At 39.2% G+C, this 27,822-nt stretch overlaps 2 protein-coding genes across 4 annotated transcripts in view; one reads left to right on the plus strand and one right to left on the minus strand.

Moving 5' to 3' along the window:
- LOC128246860 (RUN and FYVE domain-containing protein 2-like) overlaps positions 1 to 27,822 on the plus strand; it is a 55,420-nt gene that overhangs the window by 16,358 nt on the left and 11,240 nt on the right. For both annotated transcript variants that reach the window (XM_052965356.1, XM_052965365.1), the window contains exons 9-12: positions 14,406 to 14,522; positions 15,176 to 15,343; positions 24,313 to 24,410; positions 26,738 to 26,824. In XM_052965356.1, coding sequence (XP_052821316.1) covers positions 14,406 to 14,522; positions 15,176 to 15,343; positions 24,313 to 24,410; positions 26,738 to 26,824 — 470 coding nt within the window. The remainder of the gene's footprint in view (positions 1 to 14,405; positions 14,523 to 15,175; positions 15,344 to 24,312; positions 24,411 to 26,737; positions 26,825 to 27,822) is intronic.
- On the minus strand, positions 15,761 to 20,092 carry LOC128246954 (prepro-gonadotropin-releasing hormone-like protein). 2 transcript variants are annotated; one of them, XM_052965538.1, is made up of 4 exons: positions 19,995 to 20,092; positions 18,226 to 18,422; positions 17,190 to 17,255; positions 15,761 to 16,041 (listed from the first exon to the last, which is right to left on the minus strand). In XM_052965538.1, exons 2-4 carry the CDS (start codon positions 18,409 to 18,411, stop codon positions 15,997 to 15,999), a joined length of 297 nt encoding a protein of 98 aa, XP_052821498.1. In that variant the 5' UTR covers positions 18,412 to 18,422; positions 19,995 to 20,092; the 3' UTR covers positions 15,761 to 15,996. The 2 variants fall into 2 exon arrangements, with proteins under 2 accessions (XP_052821498.1, XP_052821499.1); XM_052965539.1 differs by having other exon boundaries at positions 18,226 to 18,419; positions 19,995 to 20,071.

Genomic DNA, 27,822 nt, shown 5'->3' on the forward strand with positions numbered 1-27,822 from the left:
TTGCAAATGCAATTACTGATACTGATACAGCAGTTAATGAAACGCCTAACACCACTCCGAACATTCATTTCGCAACTGAGACAGTAGTTGAAAAAGTTGAAGGTTTAGTCAAATCTAGGACGTTTAGCGATGGGGCGTGGCGGAAACCATTCCAACACCGAACTTCTAGTGAATCATCTGACACAAAACCTAAAGAATCACTTTGGTCAAAATTTGGACTCTTTAAATCAGTAAATATGTTTGTTTCACCAGCACAGTACAATGACACACTTGATTATATCTCACACTATCACTATATTTCCCATGTACAGCAAGTCTCCTTACATGCTACATGTTTCCAGAAAAAAACTAGACTTTCCCAAACTGCATATACATGTACATGTAGCTGGCCTTTGTATTTATTTCCCTTTGACCAACTCCTACATGTCGCTGTTCCTTTCTATGTAACGGAATGCATGCTCCAGCAGTACCAGCATCCATTGCAAAAATAATTGCATTACCTGTTACCATTTCATTGCTTATGTTGTGCAGAAAATGCAAAGTCACAATTTCATATCCGATTGTATATGTACATATATATTTATCAGTGCTGTAATATAAATTGTAATTATACTTTATTCTCGGAAAACTTTTGTTGAATTTAAGTTGATGATTGCGTAAAGAATAACTTAAAACGATCGAGGTAAAAGGGACCATTAAATTATTTGCTATGTTGTGCTTTTGATGAAATTGCAAGAGGCCAGTTTTAACTACTACGTGTACGTTTTTTCAGCTCGCATGTGTTGATCATACCGTTTAAACTTATGTTAATTTTAAATCATGCTAAAATCTAGGGACAAATGCTTCAAGTGTATTTGTTTCAATATGTTGTGCAATAAAATAAAAACTCATGACTTGCTTGAAGTATTTAAAACGAGTATGCCGAGGGTTTAGCGCAATACTGTTGTAATGTATCATATTTTTCTATATTGAGTTACAACCGTACGTCATGCACTAAGATCGGGAAGTGTGTGAAGACAAGAATATGAAATGGTATACGTAGTTTATAAGTATCTATCACGGACGAAGGCATAAAATAATTATAATGAAATAGATCGAGGCCTCCTTGCACGTTGAGTTTCAATATGATTTTTTGTCGTGGTTGGTTCTTGAACGCACGTGTAGAATACTCTGTTTGAACTGAGTTGTAATTATAGGGTTCCCGTGGTACGATTTTTTTCACTTCTGTTTTGGCGGATGTCATTCATAAACTAAACATAGTTATGAAATGGCACACGTGAATAGGAATGTAACTAGGGTAGACTGAAGTGATCTTATCGAAGCGAATGTTAGCACTGTACCCTGCTGTCCTTTCTTTTTAAAAGAAGCGAGGATATGCAAATTCACTTTATTTTATATCATGTGTGCATTGCCATACAGCTGTCCTTGGTCCTGTCTTTGCCTAAAACCTAACCATTAAAAAAAATGATATGCAAAATCTTAACAAAATTACATTCTAAAAGGTCTACATACTTTAACGCGTTTGTTCAAAACGCTCAACCAGGAATGGTGTACAATAGTAAGTACGTAAACACGTTTCATACAACAGTTCGCATATAGGCGGACTTGGTGCGCATTTTGAACCGTTTTTCCAAAGCATATACATTTCAAGCTACTCAACACTAAGCTACATGTATGTACGACTATACATGTAGCTTATTTTTGCAACAATTACTCATCGTTTATATCTACTATCCCACTTGTAAAACATATTTTCTGCACGGCTGTATAAGGCATTGGTGATTTATCAAGAAATTATGCTGAATGTTGCAGACACATTCGTAATACGCCTATACGCAAGCCGTCGAAAGTGATACCTTGACTTGGTGTGATATCGCATATTTTTTATAGCTAGGACTTCTGTGTGTTACTAATTCCAATAATCATATCTCAAATTGACAATGATATGAATAATTTACAGTTTTTAAAGCCATTGGCCAGTGAATAAACACAACCGTTTGCAAAATAACTTCAAGAGTTTGAAACACTGAATTTCATTCCGCCCCAATGTGTTTTTCTCGATATATGTACAATAACGCCAATCAAAACTTTCAAGTGACTGAAATGGAATACATGGTATATTTCTCTCTTCATTACAATTGCTTCTGGAGGTGAAGCAGGTTGGATTCTTAGCTTCTCTTGAACTTGGTCATGTCAGCAACATCTTGGTCATGTCAGCAACACCTTGGTCATAGCAACATCTTGGTCATGTCAGCAACACCTTGGTCATGTCAGCAACATCTTGGTCATGTCAGCAACATCATGGTTACGCTCTGCTGGAATGACAAAAGTGAAGGAACACACACTATATCACGTACAAATTCAATCAGAAGCTTATAAGAGAGAACAATCTTACTGGTGTTTACAATCGGCACGTGTGTACATGGTAGAGATAGCTTCGACAGTTGGTGCTACTTCCATTGTCGTTGAGATGTATTTGGTCATTTTTACAGCTCTCGGCCGCTCTCGTAATCAATTCCCTTCCCTAGATTGTCGTGAAAATCATCCGTTGTTGAATATGGTGTTGAAACTTAATGTTACATTTCTAACCTATGGTGGCATATAACTGCCGTAAGATAACCTGTTAACGTTCGTGAATTTTTCGTGTTAACCACTTACGATATCTAGTTAACCAGTTATTATGTTACTTCTTAAGGGGAATTCACAAACCATAACTAGATAACCAGTTACTGTTAAAAGCCAAAAGTGCATTTATATATAATTGGTAACACGAATCTTATCTCGTTAACCAGTTATTATGTTGCTTATGCCTAAATGGAATTTGCAAACCATAACTAGTTAACCTGTTAGTGTTGTATAGCTAAAAAGGGTAAAAGGTGGCAGTTCTGGACACTTTCAAGCCTTTTTTTAGTCATATGATATTTATCTAACTAAAAAAGTATCGCAAATATTAACTAGATAGCTAGATAATTATCGCAAAAATTAAGTGGTTGACACGAAAAAATTCGCGAACGCTATCAGGTTATCTTACGGCAGTAATATGCCACCATACTAACCCTTTTACTGTTTTGGATCAATTGTGTTTTCGTCTATTTGGTTACCTCTTTTATTTTTGTTTGGTGGCTGTCTTCAGAGTTTGTCTCTTGAAATATATTTGTACAAACAATCTTCATGCTGTTTATGGGCATTTTCGACGAATCAAAACCAGCGAGAACGATTAATAATTTCAGAGTTATGACCCATGTATTATAGTCTCTAACTGGAACAACAGGTTACCTCTGTAACAATTTCATATTAGTTGGGACGCATTTGATACTCAGCTAGACTGATGTAGGCGCATACAAACTTAATTTTTGTATCCAGAACGTTCCAAAAAAAACCCATTGAACAAAGTACATTTTCATTTCAATGAATCGGTTTTGTTGTTTATTGTTGAAAATACGACATAACTTGTTCAAATAGGATCAGGATAGGTCGTTTCTGTTACTTTTCGAACCGAAACTAAATTTGCTGCATCATCAATACAACTATTTCATACAATCTGATACGGCAAAACCGTTCCATTATCGCGCGTCTCATGGGATTGACATGAAAGTATGAAATATGGCATTTGCCAAAAATGATGCATTATATGGAAAAGAAGTTCGATGTCGATATCGAATTGCACCGCCATTCATTTCCTCGTGTTGATGTCATTATAAGCAACGGTTCTGTTGAATATAAAACAATAATACCAGTCCGTTCTGTATATGTATGTTGTCATCGTGCCCGTTTGCGTTATGCCTCGTGGCTTTAACTGATCAAATCTGTTTACAGGTCTTGTGTACATGTTTACCTTGACAAGAAAAACACGTATAACAAGCCCCATAGTTTAGTCTTGACAAGAAGCACACGTATAACAAGCCCCATAGTTTAGTCTTGACAAGACACACACGTATAACACGCCCCATAGTTTAGTCTTGACAAGACACACACGTATAACAAGCCCCATAGTTTAGTCTTGACCAGACACACAAGTATAACACGCCCCATAGTTTAGTCTTGACAAGACACACACGTATAACACGCCCCATAGTTTAGTCTTGACAAGACACACACGTATAACAAGCCCCATAGTTTAGTTTTGACAAGACACACACGTATAACAAGCCCCATAGTTTAGTCTTGACAAGACACACACGTATAACAAGCCCCATAGTTTAGTCTTGACAAGACACACACGTATAACACGTCACATAGTTTAGTCTTGACAAGAAGCACACGTATAACAAGCCCCATAATTTAGTCTTGACAAGACACACACGTATAACAAGCCCCATAGTTTAGTCTTGACCAGGCACACACGTATAACACGTCACATAGTTTAGTCTTGACAAGAAGCACACGTATAACAAGCCCCATAGTTTAGTCTTGACAAGACACACACGTATAACAAGCCCCATAGTTTAGTCTTGACAAGAAGCACACGTATAACACGTCACATAGTTTAGTCTTGACAAGAAGCACACGTATAACACGCCCCATAGTTTAGTCTTGACCAGACACACACGTATAACACGCCCCATAGTTTAGTCTTGACAAGAAACACACGTATAACAAGCCCCATAGTTTAGTCTTGACCAGACACACACGTATAACACGCCCCATAGTTTAGTCTTGACAAGACACACACGTATAACACGTCCCATAGTTTAGTCTTGACAAGAAACACACGTATAACAAGCCCCATAGTTTAGTCTTGACAAGACACACACGTATAACAAGCCCCATAGTTTAGTCTTGACCAGACACACACGTATAACACGCCCCATAGTTTAGTCTTGACAAGACACACACACGTATAACACGTCCCATAGTTTAGTCTTGACAAGAAACACACGTATAACAAGCCCCATAGTTTAGTCTTGACAAGACACACACGTATAACAAGCCCCATAGTTTAGTCTTGACAAGAAGCACACGTATAACAAGCCCCATAGTTTAGTCTTGACAAGAAGCACACGTATAACAAGCCCCATAGTTTAGTCTTGACAAGAAGCACACGTATAACAAGCCCCATAGTTTAGTCTTGACAATACACACACGTATAACACGCCCCATAGTTTACTCTTAACAAGACACACACGTATAACACGCCCCATAGTTTAGTCTTGACAAGACACACACGTATAACAAGCCCCATAGTTTAGTCTTGACAAGACACACACGTATAACAAGCCCCATAGTTTAGTCTTGACAAGAAGCACACGTATAACAAGCCCCATAGTTTAGTCTTGACAAGACACACACGTATAACAAGCCCCATAGTTTAGTCTTGACAAGACACACACGTATAACAAGCCCCATAGTTTAGTCTTGACAAGACACACACGTATAACACGCCCCATAGTTTAGTCTTGACAAGACACACACGTATAACAAGCCCCATAGTTTAGTCTTGACAAGACACACACGTATAACACGCCCCATAGTTTAGTCTTGACAAGACACACACGTATAACACGTCCCATAGTTTAGTCTTGACAAGAAACACACGTATAACAAGCCCCATAGTTTAGTCTTGACAAGACACACACGTATAACAAGCCCCATAGTTTAGTCTTGACAAGACACACACGTATAACAAGCCCCATAGTTTAGTCTTGACAAGACACACACGTATAACACGCCCCATAGTTTAGTCTTGACAAGACACACACGTATAACAAGCCCCATAGTTTAGTCTTGACAAGACACACACGTATAACACGCCCCATAGTTTAGTCTTGACAAGACACACACGTATAACACGTCCCATAGTTTAGTCTTGACAAGACACACACGTATAACAAGCCCCATAGTTTAGTCTTGACAAGACACACACGTATAACAAGCCCCATAGTTTAGTCTTGACAAGACACACACGTATAACAAGCCCCATAGTTTAGTCTTGACAAGACACACACGTATAACACGCCCCATAGTTTAGTCTTGACCAGACACACACGTATAACACGTCCCATAGTTTAGTCTTGACAAGACACACACGTATAACAAGCCCCATAGTTTAGTCTTGACAAGACACACACTTATAACAAGCCCCATAGTTAAGTCTTGACAAGACACACACGTATAACACGTCACATAGTTTAGTCTTGACAAGACACACACGTATAACAAGCCCCATAGTTTAGTCTTGACAAGACACACGTATAACACGTCACATATTTTAGTCTTGACAAGACACACACGTATAACACGTCACATAGTTTAGTCTTGACAAGACACACACGTATAACACGTCACATAGTTTAGTCTTGACAAGACACAAACGTATAACAAGCCCCATAGTTTAGTCTTGACAAGACACACACGTATAACACGTCACATAATTTAGTCTTGACAAGACACACACGTATAACACGTCCCATAGTTTAGTCTTGACAAGAAACACACGTATAACAAGCCCCATAGTTTAGTCTTGACAAGACACACACGTATAACACGTCACATAGTTTAGTCTTGACAAGACACACACGTATAACACGTCACATAGTTTAGTCTTGACAAGACACACACGTATAACAAGCCCCATAGTTTAGTCTTGACAAGACACACACGTATAACAAGCCCCATAGTTTAGTCTTGACAAGACACACACGTATAACACGCCCCATAGTTTAGTCTTGACAAGACACACACGTATAACAAGCCCCATAGTTTAGTCTTGACCAGACACACACGTATAACACGCCCCATAGTTTAGTCTTGACAAGACACACACGTATAACACGTCCCATAGTTTAGTCTTGACAAGACACACACGTATAACAAGCCCCATAGTTTAGTCTTGACAAGACACACACGTATAACAAGCCCCATAGTTTAGTCTTGACAAGACACACACGTATAACAAGCCCCATAGTTTAGTCTTGACAAGACACACACGTATAACACGCCCCATAGTTTAGTCTTGACCAGACACACACGTATAACACGTCCCATAGTTTAGTCTTGACAAGAAACACACGTATAACAAGCCCCATAATTTAGTCTTGACAAGACACACACTTATAACAAGCCCCATAGTTAAGTCTTGACAAGACACACACGTATAACACGTCACATAGTTTAGTCTTGACAAGACACACACGTATAACAAGCCCCATAGTTTAGTCTTGACAAGACACACGTATAACACGTCACATATTTTAGTCTTGACAAGACACACACGTATAACACGTCACATAGTTTAGTCTTGACAAGACACACACGTATAACACGTCACATAGTTTAGTCTTGACAAGACACAAACGTATAACAAGCCCCATAGTTTAGTCTTGACAAGACACACACGTATAACACGTCACATAATTTAGTCTTGACAAGACACACACGTATAACACGTCCCATAGTTTAGTCTTGACAAGAAACACACGTATAACAAGCCCCATAGTTTAGTCTTGACAAGACACACACGTATAACAAGCCCCATAGTTTAGTCTTGACAAGACACACGTATAACACGTCACATAGTTTAGTCTTGACAAGACACACACGTATAACAAGCCCCATAGTTTAGTCTTGACAAGATACACACGTATAACACGTCCCATAGTTTAGTCTTGACAAGACACACACGTATAACACGCCCCATAGTTTACTCTTAACAAGACACACACGTATAACACGCCCCATAGTTTAGTCTTGACAAGACACACACGTATAACACGCCCCATAGTTTAGTCTTGACAAGACCCACACGTATAACACGTCACATAGTTTAGTCTTGACAAGACACACACGTATAACAAGCCCCATAGTTTAGTCTTGACAAGACACACACGTATAACACGTCCCATAGTTGAGTCTTGACAAGACCCACACGTATAACAAGCCCCATAGTTTAGTCTTGACAAGACACATACGTATAACACGCCCCATAGTTTAGTCTTGACAAGACACACACGTATAACACGCCCCATAGTTTAGTCTTGACAAGACACATACGTATAACAAGCCCCATAGTTTAGTCTTGACAAGACACACACGTATAACAAGCCCCATAGTTTAGTCTTGACCAGACACACACGTATAACACGTCCCATAGTTTAGTCTTGACCAGACACAAGTATAACACGCCCCATAGTTTAGTTTTGACAAGACACACACGTATAACAAGCCCCATAGTTTAGTCTTGACAAGGCATACACGTATAACACGTCACATAGTTTAGTCTTGACCAGACACACACGTATAACACGTCACATAGTTTAGTCTTGACCAGACACACACGTATAACACGTCACATAGTTTAGTCTTGACCAGGCACACACGTATAACAAGCCCCATAGTTTAGTCTTGACCAGACACACACGTATAACACGTCACATAGTTTAGTCTTGACAAGGCACACACGTAAAACACGTCACATAGTTTAGTCTTGACAAGACACACACGTATAACACGCCACATAGTTTAGTCTTGACAAGACACACACGTATAACACGCCCCATAGTTTAGTCTTGACAAGACACACACGTATAACACGCCCCATAGTTTAGTCTTGACAAGACACACACGTATAACACGCCCCATAGTTTAGTCTTGACAAGACACACACGTATAACAAGCCCCATAGTTTAGTCTTGACAAGACACACACGTATAACAAGCCCCATAGTTTAGTCTTGACAAGACACACGTATAACAAGCCCCATAGTTTAGTTTTGACCAGACACACACGTAAAACAAGCCCCATAGTTTAGTCTTGACAAGACACACACGTATAACACGCCCCATAGTTTAGTCCTGACAAGACACACACGTATAACACGCCCCATAGTTTAGTCTTGACAAGACACACACGTATAACAAGCCCCATAGTTTAGTCTTGACAAGACACACACGTATAACAAGCCCCATAGTTTAGTCTTGACAAGACACACACGTATAACAAGCCCCATAGTTTAGTCTTGACAAGACACACACGTATAACACGCCCCATAGTTTAGTCTTGACAAGACACACACGTATAACAAGCCCCATAGTTTAGTCTTGACCAGACACACACGTATAACACGCCCCATAGTTTAGTCTTGACAAGACACACACGTATAACACGTCCCATAGTTTAGTCTTGACAAGAAACACACGTATAACAAGCCCCATAGTTTAGTCTTGACAAGACACACACGTATAACAAGCCCCATAGTTTAGTCTTGACAAGACACACACGTATAACAAGCCCCATAGTTTAGTCTTGACAAGACACACACGTATAACACGCCCCATAGTTTAGTCTTGACAAGACACACACGTATAACAAGCCCCATAGTTTAGTCTTGACCAGACACACACGTATAACACGCCCCATAGTTTAGTCTTGACAAGACACACACGTATAACACGCCCCATAGTTTAGTCTTGACAAGACACACACGTATAACAAGCCCCATAGTTTAGTCTTGACAAGACACACACGTATAACAAGCCCCATAGTTTAGTCTTGACAAGACACACACGTATAACAAGCCCCATAGTTTAGTCTTGACAAGACACACACGTATAACACGCCCAATAGTTTAGTCTTGACCAGACACACACGTATAACACGTCCCATAGTTTAGTCTTGACAAGAAACACACGTATAACAAGCCCCATAATTTAGTCTTGACAAGACACACACTTATAACAAGCCCCATAGTTAAGTCTTGACAAGACACACACGTATAACACGTCACATAGTTTAGTCTTGACAAGACACACACGTATAACAAGCCCCATAGTTTAGTCTTGACAAGACACACGTATAACACGTCACATATTTTAGTCTTGACAAGACACACACGTATAACACGTCACATAGTTTAGTCTTGACAAGACACACACGTATAACACGTCACATAGTTTAGTCTTGACAAGACACAAACGTATAACAAGCCCCATAGTTTAGTCTTGACAAGACACACACGTATAACACGTCACATAATTTAGTCTTGACAAGACACACACGTATAACACGTCCCATAGTTTAGTCTTGACAAGAAACACACGTATAACAAGCCCCATAGTTTAGTCTTGACAAGACACACACGTATAACACGTCACATAGTTTAGTCTTGACAAGACACACACGTATAACACGTCCCATAGTTTAGTCTTGACAAGACACACACGTATAACAAGCCCCATAGTTTAGTCTTGACAAGACACACACGTATAACAAGCCCCATAGTTTAGTCTTGACAAGACACACACGTATAACACGCCCCATAGTTTAGTCTTGACAAGACACACACGTATAACAAGCCCCATAGTTTAGTCTTGACCAGACACACACGTATAACACGCCCCATAGTTTAGTCTTGACAAGACACACACGTATAACACGTCCCATAGTTTAGTCTTGACAAGACACACACGTATAACAAGCCCCATAGTTTAGTCTTGACAAGACACACACGTATAACAAGCCCCATAGTTTAGTCTTGACAAGACACACACGTATAACAAGCCCCATAGTTTAGTCTTGACAAGACACACACGTATAACACGCCCCATAGTTTAGTCTTGACCAGACACACACGTATAACACGTCCCATAGTTTAGTCTTGACAAGAAACACACGTATAACAAGCCCCATAATTTAGTCTTGACAAGACACACACTTATAACAAGCCCCATAGTTAAGTCTTGACAAGACACACACGTATAACACGTCACATAGTTTAGTCTTGACAAGACACACACGTATAACAAGCCCCATAGTTTAGTCTTGACAAGACACACACGTATAACAAGCCCCATAGTTTAGTCTTGACAAGACACACACGTATAACACGTCACATAGTTTAGTCTTGACAAGACACACACGTATAACACGTCACATAGTTTAGTCTTGACAAGACACAAACGTATAACAAGCCCCATAGTTTAGTCTTGACAAGACACACACGTATAACACGCCCCATAGTTTAGTCTTGACAAGACACATACGTATAACAAGCCCCATAGTTTAGTCTTGACAAGACACACACGTATAACAAGCCCCATAGTTTAGTCTTGACCAGACACACACGTATAACACGTCCCATAGTTTAGTCTTGACCAGACACAAGTATAACACGCCCCATAGTTTAGTTTTGACAAGACACACACGTATAACAAGCCCCATAGTTTAGTCTTGACAAGATACACACGTATAACACGTCCCATAGTTTAGTCTTGACAAGACACACACGTATAACACGCCCCATAGTTTACTCTTAACAAGACACACACGTATAACACGCCCCATAGTTTAGTCTTGACAAGACACACACGTATAACACGCCCCATAGTTTAGTCTTGACAAGACCCACACGTATAACACGCCCCATAGTTTAGTCTTGACAAGACACACACGTATAACACGTCACATATTTTAGTCTTGACAAGACACACACGTATAACACGTCACATAGTTTAGTCTTGACAAGACACACACGTATAACACGTCACATAGTTTAGTCTTGACAAGACACACACGTATAACAAGCCCCATAGTTTAGTCTTGACAAGACACACACGTATTACACGTCACATAGTTTAGTCTTGACAAGACACACACGTATAACACGTCCCATAGTTTAGTCTTGACAAGAAACACACGTATAACAAGCCCCATAATTTAGTCTTGACAAGACACACACGTATAACAAGCCCCATAGTTTAGTCTTGACAAGACACACGTATAACACGTCACATAGTTTAGTCTTGACAAGACACACACGTATAACACGTCCCATAGTTTAGTCTTGACAAGACACACACGTATAACACGCCCCATAGTTTACTCTTAACAAGACACACACGTATAACACGCCCCATAGTTTAGTCTTGACAAGACACACACGTATAACACGCCCCATAGTTTAGTCTTGACAAGACACATACGTATAACAAGCCCCATAGTTTAGTCTTGACAAGACACACACGTATAACAAGCCCCATAGTTTAGTATTGACCAGACACACACGTATAACACGTCCCATAGTTTAGTCTTGACAAGGCACACACGTATAACACGTCACATAGTTTAGTCGTGACCAGACACACACGTATAACACGTCACATATCTTAGTCTTGACCAGACACACACGTATGACACGTCACATAGTTTAGTCTTGACCAGACACACACGTATAACACGTCACATAGTTTAGTCTTGACAAGACACACACGTATAACACGCCCCATAGTTTAGTCTTGACAAGACACACACGTATGACACGTCACATAGTTTAGTCTTGACAAGACACACACGTATAACACGCCGCATAGTTTAGTCTTGACAAGACACACACGTATAACAAGCCCCATAGTTTAGTCTTGACAAGACACACACGTATAACAAGCCCCATAGTTTAGTCTTGACAAGACACACACGTATAACACGTCACATAGTTTAGTCTTAGCATTTTGTCTACTGAGATTACCGGTCGTTTAAATCCATTTGCACTGCTCTAGTTACATTTTTGTGCCTACACAATTTTCGTTTTGTTCCTTTTTAGACTAAAAGTATCCGCAAACAGATACAAAAGTAAGTTGCTAAATAATGTCCAACTATCATAGCTGATATAACAAGTTGTACCTGTATCGATTCGACGTTTGTGATGTTTAGTGTTTTACGCCGTTCTAAAGAATTTGGAAGAGTCTCTGAGAGTCAACGACGCTGTTCTACGGACGCTGCAACCTTTAACACCAAAGTCTACGGTCTCATGGAGTCAACAAGTGTTTGAATGATCTAAAGAATGTAACATGCAAGGATGGAAACGGCTGTTAGTCAAGACAAAGTGCACATCATTGCGTAAAGAGCAGCGATCACTCAATGCCAGGTTTCTGGATATTGAAGAAGAAACGGATGCTTTCATTTCGTATAGTGTTGTGTACGATGGGTTGAATGGACGAGAAGCCGGCGTTGACAGTGTTGTGTACGATGGGTTGAATGGACGAGAAGCCGGCGTTGACAGCGTTGTGTACGATGGATTGAATGAACGAGAAGCCGGCGTTGACAGTGTTGTGTACGATGGGTTGAATGGACGAGAAGCCGGCGTTGACAGTGTTGTGTACGATGGGTTGAATGGACGAGAAACCGGCGTTGACAGTGTTGTGTACGATGGGTTGAATGGACGAGAAGCCGGCGTTGACAGTGTTGTGTACGATGGATTGAATGAAAGAGAAGCCGGCGTTGACAGTGTTGTGTACGATGGGTTGAATGGACGAGAAGCCGGCGTTGACAGTGTTGTGTACGATGGATTGAATGGACGAGAAGCCGGCGTTGACAGCGTTGTTTACGATGGGTTGAATGGACGAGAAGCCGGCGTTGACAGTGTTGTGTACGATGGATTGAATTGATGAGAAGCCGGCGTTGACAGCGTTGTGTACGATGGGTTAGGACGAGAAGCCGGCATGGACAGTGATGTGTACGATGGGTTAGGACGAGAAGCCGGCGTTGACAGTGATGTGTACGACGGGTTGAATTGATGAGAAGCCGGCATTGACAGTGATGTGTACGACGGGTTGAATGGATGAGAAGCCGTCGTTGACAGTGTTGTGTACGATGGGTTAGGATGAGAAGCCGGCGTTGACAGTGTTATGTACGATGGGTTAGGACGAGAAGCCGGCGTTGACAGCGTTGTGTACGATGGGTTAGGACGAGAAGCCGGTGTTGACAGTGTTGTGTACGATGGGTTAGGACGAGAAACCGGCGTTGACAGTGTTGAGTACGATGGGTTAGGACGAGAAGCCGGCGTTGACAGTGTTGAGTACGATGGGTTAGGACGAGAAGCCGGCGTTGACAGTGATATGTACGATGGGTTAGGACGAGAAGCCGGCGTTGACAGTGTTGTGTACGATGGGTTAGGACGAGAAACCGGCGTTGACAGTGTTGAGTACGATGGGTTAGGACGAGAAGCCGGCGTTGACAGTGATGTGTACGATGGGTTAGGACAAGAAGCCGGCGTTGACAGTGTTGTGTTCGATGGGTTGAATGGACGAGAAGCATGCGTTGACAATGATGTGCACGATGGGTTAGGACGAGAAGCCGGCGTTGACAGTGTTGTGTACGATGGGTTAGGACGAGAAGCATGCGTTGACAGTGTTGTGTACGATGGGTTCAATGGATGAGAAGCCGGCGCTAACAGCGTTGTTTTTACCAGATACGTTTCACACTACGCCTTTTGTTTTCGACCATTGTGGCAATGAACGTTTTTAGGTAGTTAAAACTGGCCTTACACAATTTTAAATCATTTTAATACAGAGAACATAGAGCCGATGAATTTCAACGAAAAGTTCTCTAGACAAGAATGGACTCGAAACCACCAGCGTATGCTGCAATCTATTAATATATTCCTTACATGTAACATATCTATGAAACTCCTTCAGGAATCAAAGAAGGACATCGATGTTGAGCGCCAGACGTACCAGCAGTCGAGGGCGGGTCTGGACGAGATGTATGCCGATGTGAAGAAAAGACTAGACGAGGAAATACAACTCAGACTCGTTGGTTTCAGTTTTTCGTCATTTTTACTCCGTTTAAATCTATGCATGATTATGATACAATGATAAACTACTGTAATATTATGTAAAAGAATATAATTCGCTTATGATTAAAATTATGGCATATTTGGTCATATATGTTCCAGACAAGACGCTTTTGAACGTATAAAATAATACAGCATTGATTCCACAAACTAACGTCCACCAAAATTGTCACAATGGGTGGTCTATTAGATTAGTTGAACCTCTCATATTTCTGTGCTTGTCAGTTCACATAACCGATTACAGTTCAAGCGAGAATGATTTCTTGCCGGACGAGATGTTTACCTTTGATGGCAGTGCGTGACCTGTTGAATAATATCAATGATTAAATTAAATATATCCAACTATTAACCGGATATGCATATATCCGTGGCCATCGTCAGCACCGTTTACTGCCTACGCTTTGCGATTAACTTTCGTCAGATAAGGCTTCTGGGAACGTTATTGCCTAAAACAGCTGGCTTGTATTAAATTATTGCTCTTTTTTGTGGCGACCGCGCGATTTATGCACCCAAGGATAGACATAGATTAATCGCACTGTCCGTCCGTCCCTAGACAGGACTGGAATAAGTGTGGCCAGACCAAGTACAATGATAAATGCTTTGTTATTGTAGGACGTTGAGAAGGAGATGGAGCTGCAGATCAGCATGAAGCAGGAGATAGAGATGGCCCTGCAGTTGCTTGAAAAGGACATTCATGAGAAGCAGGACACCATCATCGGCCTGCGCAAACAACTAGAGGACGTCAAAAACATCAACCTCCAGATGTACGATATACTAGAGGTGGGAAGAGATGTTTTATTTGTTTCAATGTATTGTTAAATAAGCGATCACTTGTAGTGTATAGGAAGGTCGATCTCAACGTTTTGATGTTCAGTCATTGAACGTTTCTGCTTTTGGACGTTGTGGTCAAGTTCGTTATGGTAAGTCGTCATGAAAACTTTGACTAAAATATATATTAACATCGCTATTGAAAATCGAATGATTCTATTTACAGCTTGATGATTTTATATTCAAATATCAGCTGAACCGGTACCTGCATGTTGCTCATTTGTAAGATTTTTTAAGGCGTCGAAGTTGATTATCATGCCTCAATAAAACTGCATTTATTCAGCGAATACAACACATACTGATTATTTTGGTAAAAAACAACGTTCCCAAAACAAACTGCTCTCCTTTGAAAACACAAAAAAACAACAATTGAAGTTGGTGAATTTAATTTTTCTTTATAACATTCTATTTTATGCATATGAATACATCCTTTCATTAGTATATGATTTATTAGTATTTTTTAGTAATATTAATACACTACTCTATTAACCGTGCGTTAAGGTTATGTTATCACGGACTAGTTATAATATATTCCACATTTTTGAGATCATGTTTCTGTATGGTGAGTTCCTGTAGACTATTCGGCTTTTATATTTCTCTCTTCTCTACTTCCTCTCATCTATCGGTGGATAACCAATGTCTTTCTTTAACTGGAAATATACCAAAAAGAATGAAAATACAAATGTTAAAACTGACAATAAGACTGGCTCACAATAGCAAGAAAAACATGAATCTGTCACTCGTAGTTTGATAGTACCCAAACAATCTCAAGGAGATCATGAAATGTGCTAGTTAGATAATTTCTTGCTATCTTATAAATATATAGTTTTGGCTAGTTTAAACAAATATTATTTTATCCAATGTAGCATTAGCTTCTGCTAAGCACATGTATTAGGTCACATGATTTAGATTAAATGAAGTTTAATGACCTCGTTTCCGTTTGATAATACATATACAACAGATCGAAGACAAATCATTGCAAAATTATAGAACTTGATTTCTTTTAAATCGCTACGTCACACTTTTCTTGTATCCGTGGCGGCATCATGTTCATTCAGAACTCCTCGGCCATTTTTATCGAAAACAACCTCAGATGTATTTGGACGGTTATATACTCAAAAAGCGGTACGTTTAAGTCCGCTGCATGCAAGTAGATCGCGTAGTAATTTTATTTAGCAGTTAAACTTATGACTAAACTCTTGGGAATCTTTATTATGTTTGCAATAATACACTTCACTGGCAATCAGTTTAAACTTAAATCAATAAATACAACTCTAAAAAACTACATTAATGATATAATTAAAAATGTACGAACTACTTCAACTGATGTACCGGCATACAACCGAGGTTATTTTGGACAAAAATGGCCGAGGAGTTCCGAATGCATGAAGGTAATACAACAACAAATTTTATCGTTAAACCAAAGTAAGAATGGTAAATAATATGTTGCAGTAAAATAGTTTACCAAAGCGCGGAGTGATACATTGACTGATAGGAATATTGCAATTTTAAATTTCACTTGTTACGGTTGCATGGTTACGGAAGGAGGGCGTTGTGGTAACAGTATCTTAAATTCTCAAGACCCACATACACAGACGTTGAATTAGTTCATGCCAAAACATTAACATATTAATAATAATTATTATTATTATTAATGCAATGAAAACTTCGGGGATTAGCCCAGAAGCGAACCAATTTACGATGACCCTGTTTAATGGCACAAGTTCAAAGCCCAACCATCACAAAACCATCACTTAACGAGAGACACAAAACTTAAAACAGCAACACAACACCTTACCAGGTTGCGTAGCGATGGTAATCCACCGAAGCAGGCGGGGTCTGAGAGCATCCGTAAAACTTCATCCTTAAAACATTTGCACGTTCTTATGGTTAGTTAAGTTGCCATTGAAATGCTTCAAAGACGTTTAAAAAGACATGCGTAGTTTAATATTCAATTAACAATTTGTTTGCAGTTAATATAAAGAAATGAGGAACAATGACAAGTGATGTACAAGTGTATAGTTTAATCGTATTGTTTTGTAAATAATCTACACACGTGATATAAATAATTTCGACAAACAATATTAAGTATACAAAAGTATATAAATGTGGTTTAAGTACAGACTAGCTGAAATAATTCATATAAGAATGCTGTTTAAAGGTAAACCAATTTTCAGTATTTTAGGCCATGCCATTTTTAACGGTGCGCGTGCGTTTAGGTTTTGTGGTCCGTAACTGGCGTAAACAAAAACATATACTAAGTATATAACAAATAAACTGAAATATTTTCAATTTTCGATGCTTTTTGAGAGACCACAACGATGCGGTGTTGACCCGACATCGGTAGGCTTATTCACATATAACTCAATAAGACGCTATAATTATACCAATGGAATAAACAAAACAACACGTCATGTGATCCTTAGCATTCATTTTACAGTTCGATATTTGGCCGTTAGTATCACGACAATTTGTCTTTTACTTTTTGTATTTTACAATATTTAAACTAATAAAAGGGTAGAACTTGACACATGTAATATGTTTTTGTGAGGAGCGTTCCTCATTGCACACAAAAGAAAGATGTTTCCTTCATTAAACATTTAAAGTTGACACATCTATCATCTTAGTGAAGTTTGGTATTGTGGTGTTTTTTTTCGAAATGACTTTGTGTCGTTTTTTTTCTCAAATGGGTATCTGGATTTTGCGAACTAAAATTGACGCTTTACAAAATTAAAAGTATGAGGAAGTGATGTTGGACAAGAAATGGGAGGCGTATCCTACTACTAAACAGTACCATTGCACTACATATAAATATATTTGAATAACTACGTTACCTCAATCAGTTTGAAGACTAGAGTTTGAACATCTGTTCTGAAGTGGCAGGTTTCAGTTGACATTGAAGATCTCTTGCCCGGGTTCCAACCATTGCTGAAGTGATAACTCTGTCCCTCAACTGTGCCGAAGTCCAGGCACGCCATTACAATCAGTACAAAGGCGGTTATTGGGACGTAGCTGTTCATGCTCGCTTCTTCTGAAACAATTCATATCGTATTTTAAATACCAGCGGCGATTTTCATAAAGCAACTTTAGTCGTTTCCTAACTTAAGTCGATTTCTATGCATTTTAATAGCCAAATTAAAAGACATGTAGAAGTGTTTTTAACATTTATGTATGCTTTTTTCAATAAGGTCACTGAGAATAATGTATTTTGGAAATTCTTGATTTTTTATTTCATATGACTAAAGCGATACTCAATTAGGAAAGTGAGTTGAGTTAGGAAGTGACTTAAGAAGTGTTATTAATATCGCACAGGAACCATTTGTTAGGAAGAAAACAACACATTTTATTTAAAGAAAACAATTTTGTTTTGAGTTCTTCAAAGAAATTATTATTGCTTCAAAGTGCATGGTTTTAATGTTTGGAATATAATTATAAGACATTATTTACTTAATATATAATTAGATCGTATTTTAGCCTTCACCATTACACTTTCTTAATAGAATAAGGCATAAGATTACGGAGAACGTGAATGCCGCCCGTTTGTTATATTTTATTATCCCTGAAACTTCTGCAGGAACTCATTAAAGTTGAATTTTAAAATAATTATTTGAACTAATTACTAATTATATGTAGTTTGTATTCATATCACCCACCCTTTAAAATTTAGAAATCCAAAAACCCGTTTTCCAAACAGTGAAGTATGGTTAGTTTAAAATCTTGTTAACTCTTAAAACACTGGTATGAGAAACTCTGCGATAAAGAATCCGATTTGGAAGAAACCTCGACGCATTTTATAGTCGACGCAGCGTTATTTTACACAGCGTTACACAAACATGCTAACATCAAGTGACAAACAAATCATGTTACATTGATTTGAGACCAGGTTTAGTTTTTCTTTCACATTTGAACATGGAATATTAATATGCGATAATACTGAGTTCAGCGAAGTTTTCATGAATAAGTTAATTAACTTAGCAACCTCTCTTCTTCTGTACAAAAATCTCTCGACATTCCCTACTTTTTCTGTTGTCGCAAGCGTTATTTTAGACAGCGCTACGGTTTAAATTGTAAGACGTGCTAACATCGAATGACAAACAAATCATATTGCAGCGATTTGTGATCAGTAGTTTTTCTGTTATACGTGAACATGTAACAATAATGTGCGATACTATCGTAGGTGTGCAGCGAACTTTTCATGAATAAGTTAATTAACTGAGCAACTTGTCTTGCCCATCCCTTTCACGTGTGAAATGTGAAATTAAATGATCGTTAAAACACGCGGCTCTATCAATTAGTCCCCTATTCGTTTAGCACGTCGGGCTTATTGATGCATTTCATTACCTGCTGTTTAAAAGGAAATATGCAGAACTCGTAATAATGTATTGTTAAATACAAAGATATCCTCTATCACAATAATATCAAGGCAGCACAATAGGAATTTATCAAAGGCAACGTGTAGTATATTACCGAAAAAGTTAAAGTGTTCAATATTATGATATAGTTCTCAGATGAATTACCAAATGATTTTTTTTCAAATGAAATTATTAATTTGTTGATTTAAATCTGTAAAGTACTTTTTGTTATGAAGTGCAAAACTTCTTACCTTTGAAAGCTTCAGATACACCGAATTATTTGATTTAAACTCCACCGAATACCCAACATTTGGTCTTATATAGTAGCGACACGTCCATAGTCTTCATCTTGCATTTCCTTCAACAGACAAAACATCTGCCTCAAAATGATTTTACAATGTTTTAGGAAATTGCTACGCATCACAATGTGGCCCCTGGGAATTAAATTGCCTTATAAATTATGAGTTTCGATACATATTACTGGTAGCGCCACTCCTAAGGCTTAAAACACTTGTAAAGTGACTTGTTGCATGTTGAATGTGATCGAAAACAGAGGAGCAGCAATTATTGAGTGCCAAAAGCATACTCCTACTCCTTTCTTCACAATTTAAACCGTATTTGTTTCTTGAACAAACTGGGGGGCTTTCGGCGAAACTTTATCACGTCAAGCTCTTAGATTTGAAAGTATTAAATAGTGCTTATTTCATGAAAACTAAGAGAGAACTATAGTGAAGGGAACACAATTGTATTGTTTCATATGTGGTATAAAATTTGACACCAAATTGTGTACATTTTAATTACATAAATTCCTTTAAAAGTGAAACCGACCTTATTATAAATAATTTTGGTCACATGGACTTGGTTTAGATGTCAAAGCAACAGAAAAATACTAGAAGGTTTAAAATTACAAATACATCCTGGTAATGTATAGCAGTGTGCCTTGCCTTTTTACCTTCAATTCACGGTCAACTTATTGATAGACATGTAGATGATTTAAATGCAGTAAGAATTCGGTCTTCAGTTAAAACATCCTGGAAGAGCGAACCATCGAAAACACATACTACATACAGCGTATGAACACTGTAGCCTCTGTTTAATTCAAATTGATAGTTGGCAGTGTTGATGAATGCAACACTGTTACCACTTGGCACAGACTTAAAGTCAAGAATTGCTTAAATCATATATATAATATATTCACATGAAATATTGTATGAATTAGAATGCTAAATCTGACAGCACCGTTTTCTGTGCGACATATCGGGCGCAAGACCCACGTCCCTCTACCTAACGTCAAGGTCACCCTTTTAATTTAATCGTTCTGGAATAATGTATAAACATGTATTCACAAAGAGGATAGATGGTCGTGTCCAGACAGTAACTTTTTGAGGGATTTTGTAAAACAGAACTGACACAGATGTTTGTCACAAAAATAAGAAATGTCACGTGCATGACCCAATTCCCTACCTAGAGGTTGAAGGTCACTCTAAGTGGCTAATAATAATAATAATGTAATGATGCATACATAGGGCTGTAACATTGTCAGGCAGAAGGGATTTCGGAGATAATATGTCACAATCGTTTGTTCACGCGCAAGACCAACGTCATTACATTGAAGGTCAAGGTGACATTTAAAGGTTATATGCCAATAGCATATAGAGTTTCATGTCCGGACTGTATCTTTGTTATGTAAGGGGGTGAAATAACATGACATAGATGGTCAGTACATAAAGGCGACATATCAGGATGAAGACGCAGGTGCTGACGTGCTTACCTGTGGATGTGTCGCGTGCAAGTCACAGATCTTAACCTCTAGTTTATCGCTCCACCACACTTGAGGCATTCATTTGGTCCTGCATATATGCTTATAGTTTATGTTAACTCTTGTCTTTTATCAGTCTGGCACTTCGGGGGCTTAGGTCGATAACAGTGATAGCTGTTTTTTAAACATATTTGTTTATTTTAGATGATTATGTTTGATACAAGGTCTAACAGAACTCATAACCGACTGTTAATTTTCCCTAGGGCCCTACTGTTTCCGTCAGTCTTGGCTTAGACCTACCGAAATGAATTTGCATTGGCAGCATAGCCTAAGAACGTAACTTGTTACTCAATAATGTACTAATTTATCATTCACAGAACGACGTATTTATCGGAACGGCGATGATCAGTTGTGTCCATTGAGTGTTGTTTTTTATCATATGATTATACTGCTACCATGACTTCTTGTGGCACACCTATTTCCACTCTACACGCTTAAGTTATCGGGCCTTGTTGTCTTAGGCCAGTGGTTCATCCACAGTAATCGAGCCTTGTTATCTAAGGTCAGTGGTTCATCCACAGAAATCGGGCCTTGTTATCTAAGTTAGTGGTTCATCCATAATAATCTGGCCTTGTTATCTAAAGTCAGTGGTTCATCTATATTGATCGGGCCCTGTTATCTAAGGTCAGTAGTTCATCCATAATAATGGGGCCTTGTTATCTAATGTCAGTGCTTCATCCATAGTAATCGGGCCTTGTTATCTAAGGCCAGTGGTTCATCTATATTAATCGGGCCTTGTTATCTAAGGTCAGTTGTTCACCCACAGTAATCGGACCTTGTTATCTAAGGTCAGTGGTTGATCTATGTAAATCGGGCCTTGTTATCGAAGGTCAGTGGTTCATCCATAGTAATTGGGACTTGTTATCTAAGGTCAGTGGTTCATCCGTAACAATCGGGCCTTGTTATCCAGTAATCGGGTCTTGTTATCTAAGGTCAGTGGTTCATCTATATTAATCGGGCCTTGTTATCTAAGGTCAGTGGTTCATCCAAAATAATCGGGCCTTGTTATCTTAGGTCAGTGGTTCGTCCATAGTAATCGGGCCTTGTTATCTAAGGTCAGTGGTTCATCCACAGTAATCCGGCCTTGTTATCTAAGGCCAGTGTTTCATTCAAAGTAATCGGGCCTTGTTATCTAAGGTCAGTGATTCATCCGCAGTAATCGGGCCTTGTAATCTAAGGTCAGTGGTTTATCCGCAGTAATCGGGCCTTGTTATCTAAGGTCAGTGGTTCATCCATAGTAATCGGGCCTTGTTATCTAAGGCCAGTGGTTCATCCATAGTACTACATATTTCCAAGTTGAATCACAGGTATTCGTCACATAGCTCGGAAACTTAAATATGGCCATTCAGTCATTTATTGTTAAAAAGGTAATACTTTTATTTAGACTAAGCTACAAGTAAATCATAATATTTGTGATAACTCCAGCTACAACTCTTACGACAACTCCAGCTACAACTCTTACGATATGCGCAGACTCAACACTGAAAATGGAAATTACAAAACAAAGGAGAGGTACGAGAACTACGAAAAATCCCCCCTAAAACACGTTGAATATTGCCTGACATGCATCCTTTGCGCATGCGTTACAAAAAGAAGTCTACCTTTGAGCTCGATGATTCAGACGCGTATTAATTTGAATCTGATGTTGTGGGTGTTTTTGTTGTTAATCTGCGTGCATAATGCTTCAACCATCTATCTTTCTTCTTCCAGTACATCGTATTACGATTTCTGCCTTTAAAAAAAAATGAGCGTTAGGGGAGAATCCATCGCTTCCAGCGATATTCTCGCTATATTGCTATATGAGATAGGGATGTGCATATGTTATCTTCTAATATAGATCATAAATTTCAGTTTGAAACTGTTTGTAGATGCACTTTAGAGGGTTTTCATGAACATTGCGCAACAATAAACTGATCTTTATTGTTTCATAATAAACAATGATGAAGTAAACGCACACTAGGATAAAGCATAGTAAATGGGCAGATAGCTGTTTTCAAAATAAATTGCATTAAATATTTCACGGTGCCATGAAATGTTTGTGCTCCGTGCCGAGTGGGCGGTTGATGGAAACTGCACATAGAAAAGTTTTAAGTTAGAATTGTTTGGATTCATTTTTCATTAATTCCAAACATTGTACGACATGTTGTAAATGGAATGAATTTGTTTCTGTCCACATCCTTTACGAACAACTTCGGTACAAAATTGCAATGTATGTAGCGAGGGAAATGGGGTTGCTTTGATTCGGCTCATATTTGTTCGCAAACGGCTCGCTTACAAACACATTTTCTGAACTCGTTGAAAGGTATGTCTCAATGATGACGTCATTAAAAAACGTTTTACACACATTATTTTGACCTGAATGTCAAGTTATTAAATCGGTTTTAAATGAGGCGAATGATTTTAGATTATTTTAGATTATTAGTTTATCACATTTTGGATAAAGATAAACACAATTTCATTTTTAATATTATATTAAAAATGAAATTGCGTTTATCTTTATCCAAAATTTGAAAAATCGCGAAGACAGAAACCAAATCGCCATGTAGGGTAACGTGTGATAACTATTCAATGTCAGCGGTAATCAGATGTGCTCGTTATCGGCAAGAGAGTGAGTAGAAATCTAGATTAACCAAAAAGTGGCTTGCCTCTTGGTGCCTGTAGCTTTCGCCAAACGACAATTTCTTGTGTATTTTTCTGTTTTCAGGTGTAACTATGTTAAATGATTTCATCAGCCGGTATGTTCTTTTCAGCACTGTGATACTTCCCTAAAACACAAAACTGAGATGGTCAGTAAACTGGAGGAGAAGACCAATCATCTTGTATCCGTTCTCAAGGAAAATGAGAAAAAGTGAGCTTCTTTTCTTGTTTGTATTACTGTTAAGTTCCAGTTACATTAATACAAAAGCTTCAAGTATGGCCGTTCTACTGGTATCCTATATAATATATAATGATACCAAGGGAGAGTTAGGTAGGCAGAGCGCTATTCGGTAAGACATCAGAAGAGCGCAATTCGGTAAGACAGCAGAAGAGCGCAATTCGGCAAGACATCAGAAGAGCGCTATTCGGTAAGACATCAGAAGAGCGCAATTCGGTAAGACAGCAGAAGAGCGCTATTCGGTAAGACATCAGAAGAGCGCAATTCGGTAAGACATCAGAAGAGCGCAATTCGGTAAGACAGCAGAAGAGCGCAATTCGGTAAGACATCAGAAGAGCGCTATTCGGTAAGACATCAGAAGAGCGCAATTCGGTAAGACAGCAGAAGAGCGCAATTCAGTAAGACAGCAGAAGAGCGCAATGGGGTAATACATCAGATCACTATTCGGCAGGACATTAGAAGAGTGCTATTCGACAGTATATCAGAAAAGCGTTATTCGGTAGGAGAGCAGAAGAGCGTTATTCGGTAGGACAGCAGAAGATCGTTATTCGGTAGGCCAGCAGAAAAGCGTTATTCGGTAGGAGAGCAGAAAGCGTTATTCGGTAGGCCAGCAGAAAAGCACTATTCGGTAGGAGAGCAGAAGAGCGTTATTCCGTTCGACAGCAGAAGAGCGTTATTCCGTAAGACAGCAGAAGAGCGTTATTCCGTAAGACAGCAGAAGAGCGTTATTCCGTTCGACAGCAGAAGAGCGTTATTCCGTTCGACAGCAGAAGAGCGTTAGTCCGTAAGACAGCAGAAGAGCGTTATTCCGTAAGACAGCAAAAGAGTTATTCTGTAGCACAGCTGAAGAGCACCATTCGGTAGGTCAGCTGAAGAGCACTATATGGTAGGCCAGCAGAAGAGCACTATATGGTAGGCCAGCAGAAGAGCACTATATGGTAGGCCAGCAGAAGAGCACTATATGGTAGAACAGCAGAAGAGCACTATATGGTAGGCCAGCAGAAGAGCGTTATTCGGTAGGTCAGCTGAAGAGCGTTATTCGGTAGGTCAGCTGAAGAGCGTTATTCGGTTGGCCAGCAGAAGAGCGTTATTCGGTAGGCCAGCAGAAGAGCGTTATTTGGTAGGACAGCAGTAGAGCGCTATATGGTAGGAGAGCAGAAGAGCGTTATTCGGAAGGACAGCAGAAGATCGTTATTCGGAAGGCCAGCAGAAAAGCGTTATTCGGTAGGAGAGCAGAAAAGCGTTATTCGGTAGGCCAGCAGAAAAGCACTATTCGGTAGGAGAGCAGAAGAGCGTTATTCCGTTCGACAGCAGAAGAGCGTTATTCCGTAAGACAGCAGAAGAGCGTTATTCTGTAGCACAGCTGAAGAGCACCATTCGGTAGGTCAGCTGAAGAGCACTATATGGTAGGCCAGCAGAAGAGCACTATATGGTAGGCCAGCAGAAGAGCACTATATGGTAGGCCAGCAGAAGAGCACTATATGGTAGGCCAGCAGAAGAGCACTATATGGTAGGACAGCAGAAGAGCACTATATGGTAGGCCAGCAGAAGAGCGTTATTCGATAGGTCAGCTGAAGAGCGCTATTCGGTAGGTCAGCTGAAGAGCGTTATTCGGTAGGCCAGCAGAAGAGCGCTATATGGTAGGATAGCAGAAGAGCGTTATTCGGTAGGCCAGCAGAAGAGCGTTATTCTGTAGGACAGCAGAAGAGCACTATATGGTAGGCCAGCAGAAGAGGGTTATTCAGTAGGCCAGCAGAAGAGCGTTATTCGGTAGGCCAGCAGAAGAGCGTTATTCGGTAGGACAGCAGAAGAGCACTATATGGTAGGCCAACAGAAGAGCGTTATTCAGTAAGACAGCAGAAGAGCGTTATTCGGTAGGACAGCAGAAGAGCACTATATGGTAGGCCAGCTGAAGAGCGTTATTCGGTAGGACAGCAGAAGAGCAATATATGGTAGGCCAGCAGAAGAGCGTTATTCGGTAGGACAGCTGAAGATCGTTATTCGGTAGGCCAGCAAAAAAGCGTTATTCGGTAGGATAGCTGAAGAGCGCTGCGTACAAAGCAACAGTCCTTTTATCAAAAGCGCACTCTGTAAGAGTACTATTCAATAATGATACAATTTAAATATGTTTTGTACCATTAATTTTTCTAATTTTTAACAAAACAGACGGCCTTTGATTTTTATTCATAAATTTCTATTATTGTTTGCACGTCTGTGTTTTATATTCATAAAAAGTCGCCAACAATGTGGACAAAGTAAGCGAACTGTTGTGATCCTTGATGTATTTTTTGTGATTTTAGACTGAAACAATGTGAGAGTGACAAGAATGCAGCAGAAGAAACTGCCCGAAAGCTCGGCCAAACCCTCGCGGATAAAGATGCCAAAAGGTTAGTTTTATGGCCCAAATGTTTTAGACAATCCATGAACAATATGTTGTGATAACTTTTGAAATAAGAAGGACATTGAAAAAGTAGTAACTTTAATTCACTTTGTTGTTACTCAATGCAAATATCTAATAGAATCTACAGCTATTGTGTGTTTTTATAAAAAGGTTTTTTTTGCTACATATATAATAACTGTTCAGCTTAAGTATTTAACTTACGAAGGCATCGACTTGATTTTAAAGAATGTATATAAATTTGTAAATACGCTTTTGTAAATAATGATGACTTTTCTAGGATCTTCCTTATATGACTTCAAGTTGCTACATGCATGCCTATGTTACCGTTTCAAAAATATTCTTTCTTGTGTTTGATATAAAAGGTATGTATTTTTTTAAACAACTGTACCGCTAATAAGGCACTACTGACAAAGAAAATAAAACGAATTTCTCGGTCTGTGTAAAGTGATGTTTCACCTGTGAAACGACTCGTGCCAAATGGATTGAATATCTGGTGGTGAGGAAGGACAGTACGACTATATAGGACATCTGGTGGTGAGGAAGGACAGTAAGACTATATAGGACATCTGGTGGTGAGGAAGGACAGTAAGACTATATAGGATATCTGGTGGTGAGGAAGGACAGTAAGACTATATAGGACATCTGGTGGTGAGGAAGGACAGTAAGACTATATAGGATATCTGGTGGTGAGGAAAGACAGTAAGACTACATAGGACATCTGGTGGTGAGGAAGGACAGTAAGACTGTATAGGACATCTGGTGGTGAGGAAGGACAGTAAGACTGAATAGGACATCTGGTGGTGAGGAAGGACAGTAAGACTGAATAGGACATCTGGTGGTGAGGAAGGACAGTAAGTTTATATAGGACATCTGGTGGTGAGGAAGGACAGTAAGACTATATAGGACATCTGGTGGTGAGGAAAGACAGTAAGACTATAAAGGACATCTGGTGGTGAGGAAGGACAGTAAGACTATATAGGACAT

The sequence above is a fragment of the Mya arenaria genome, chromosome 2 (assembly GCF_026914265.1).
Source record: "Mya arenaria isolate MELC-2E11 chromosome 2, ASM2691426v1".
NCBI lineage: Eukaryota > Metazoa > Mollusca > Bivalvia > Myida > Myidae > Mya > Mya arenaria.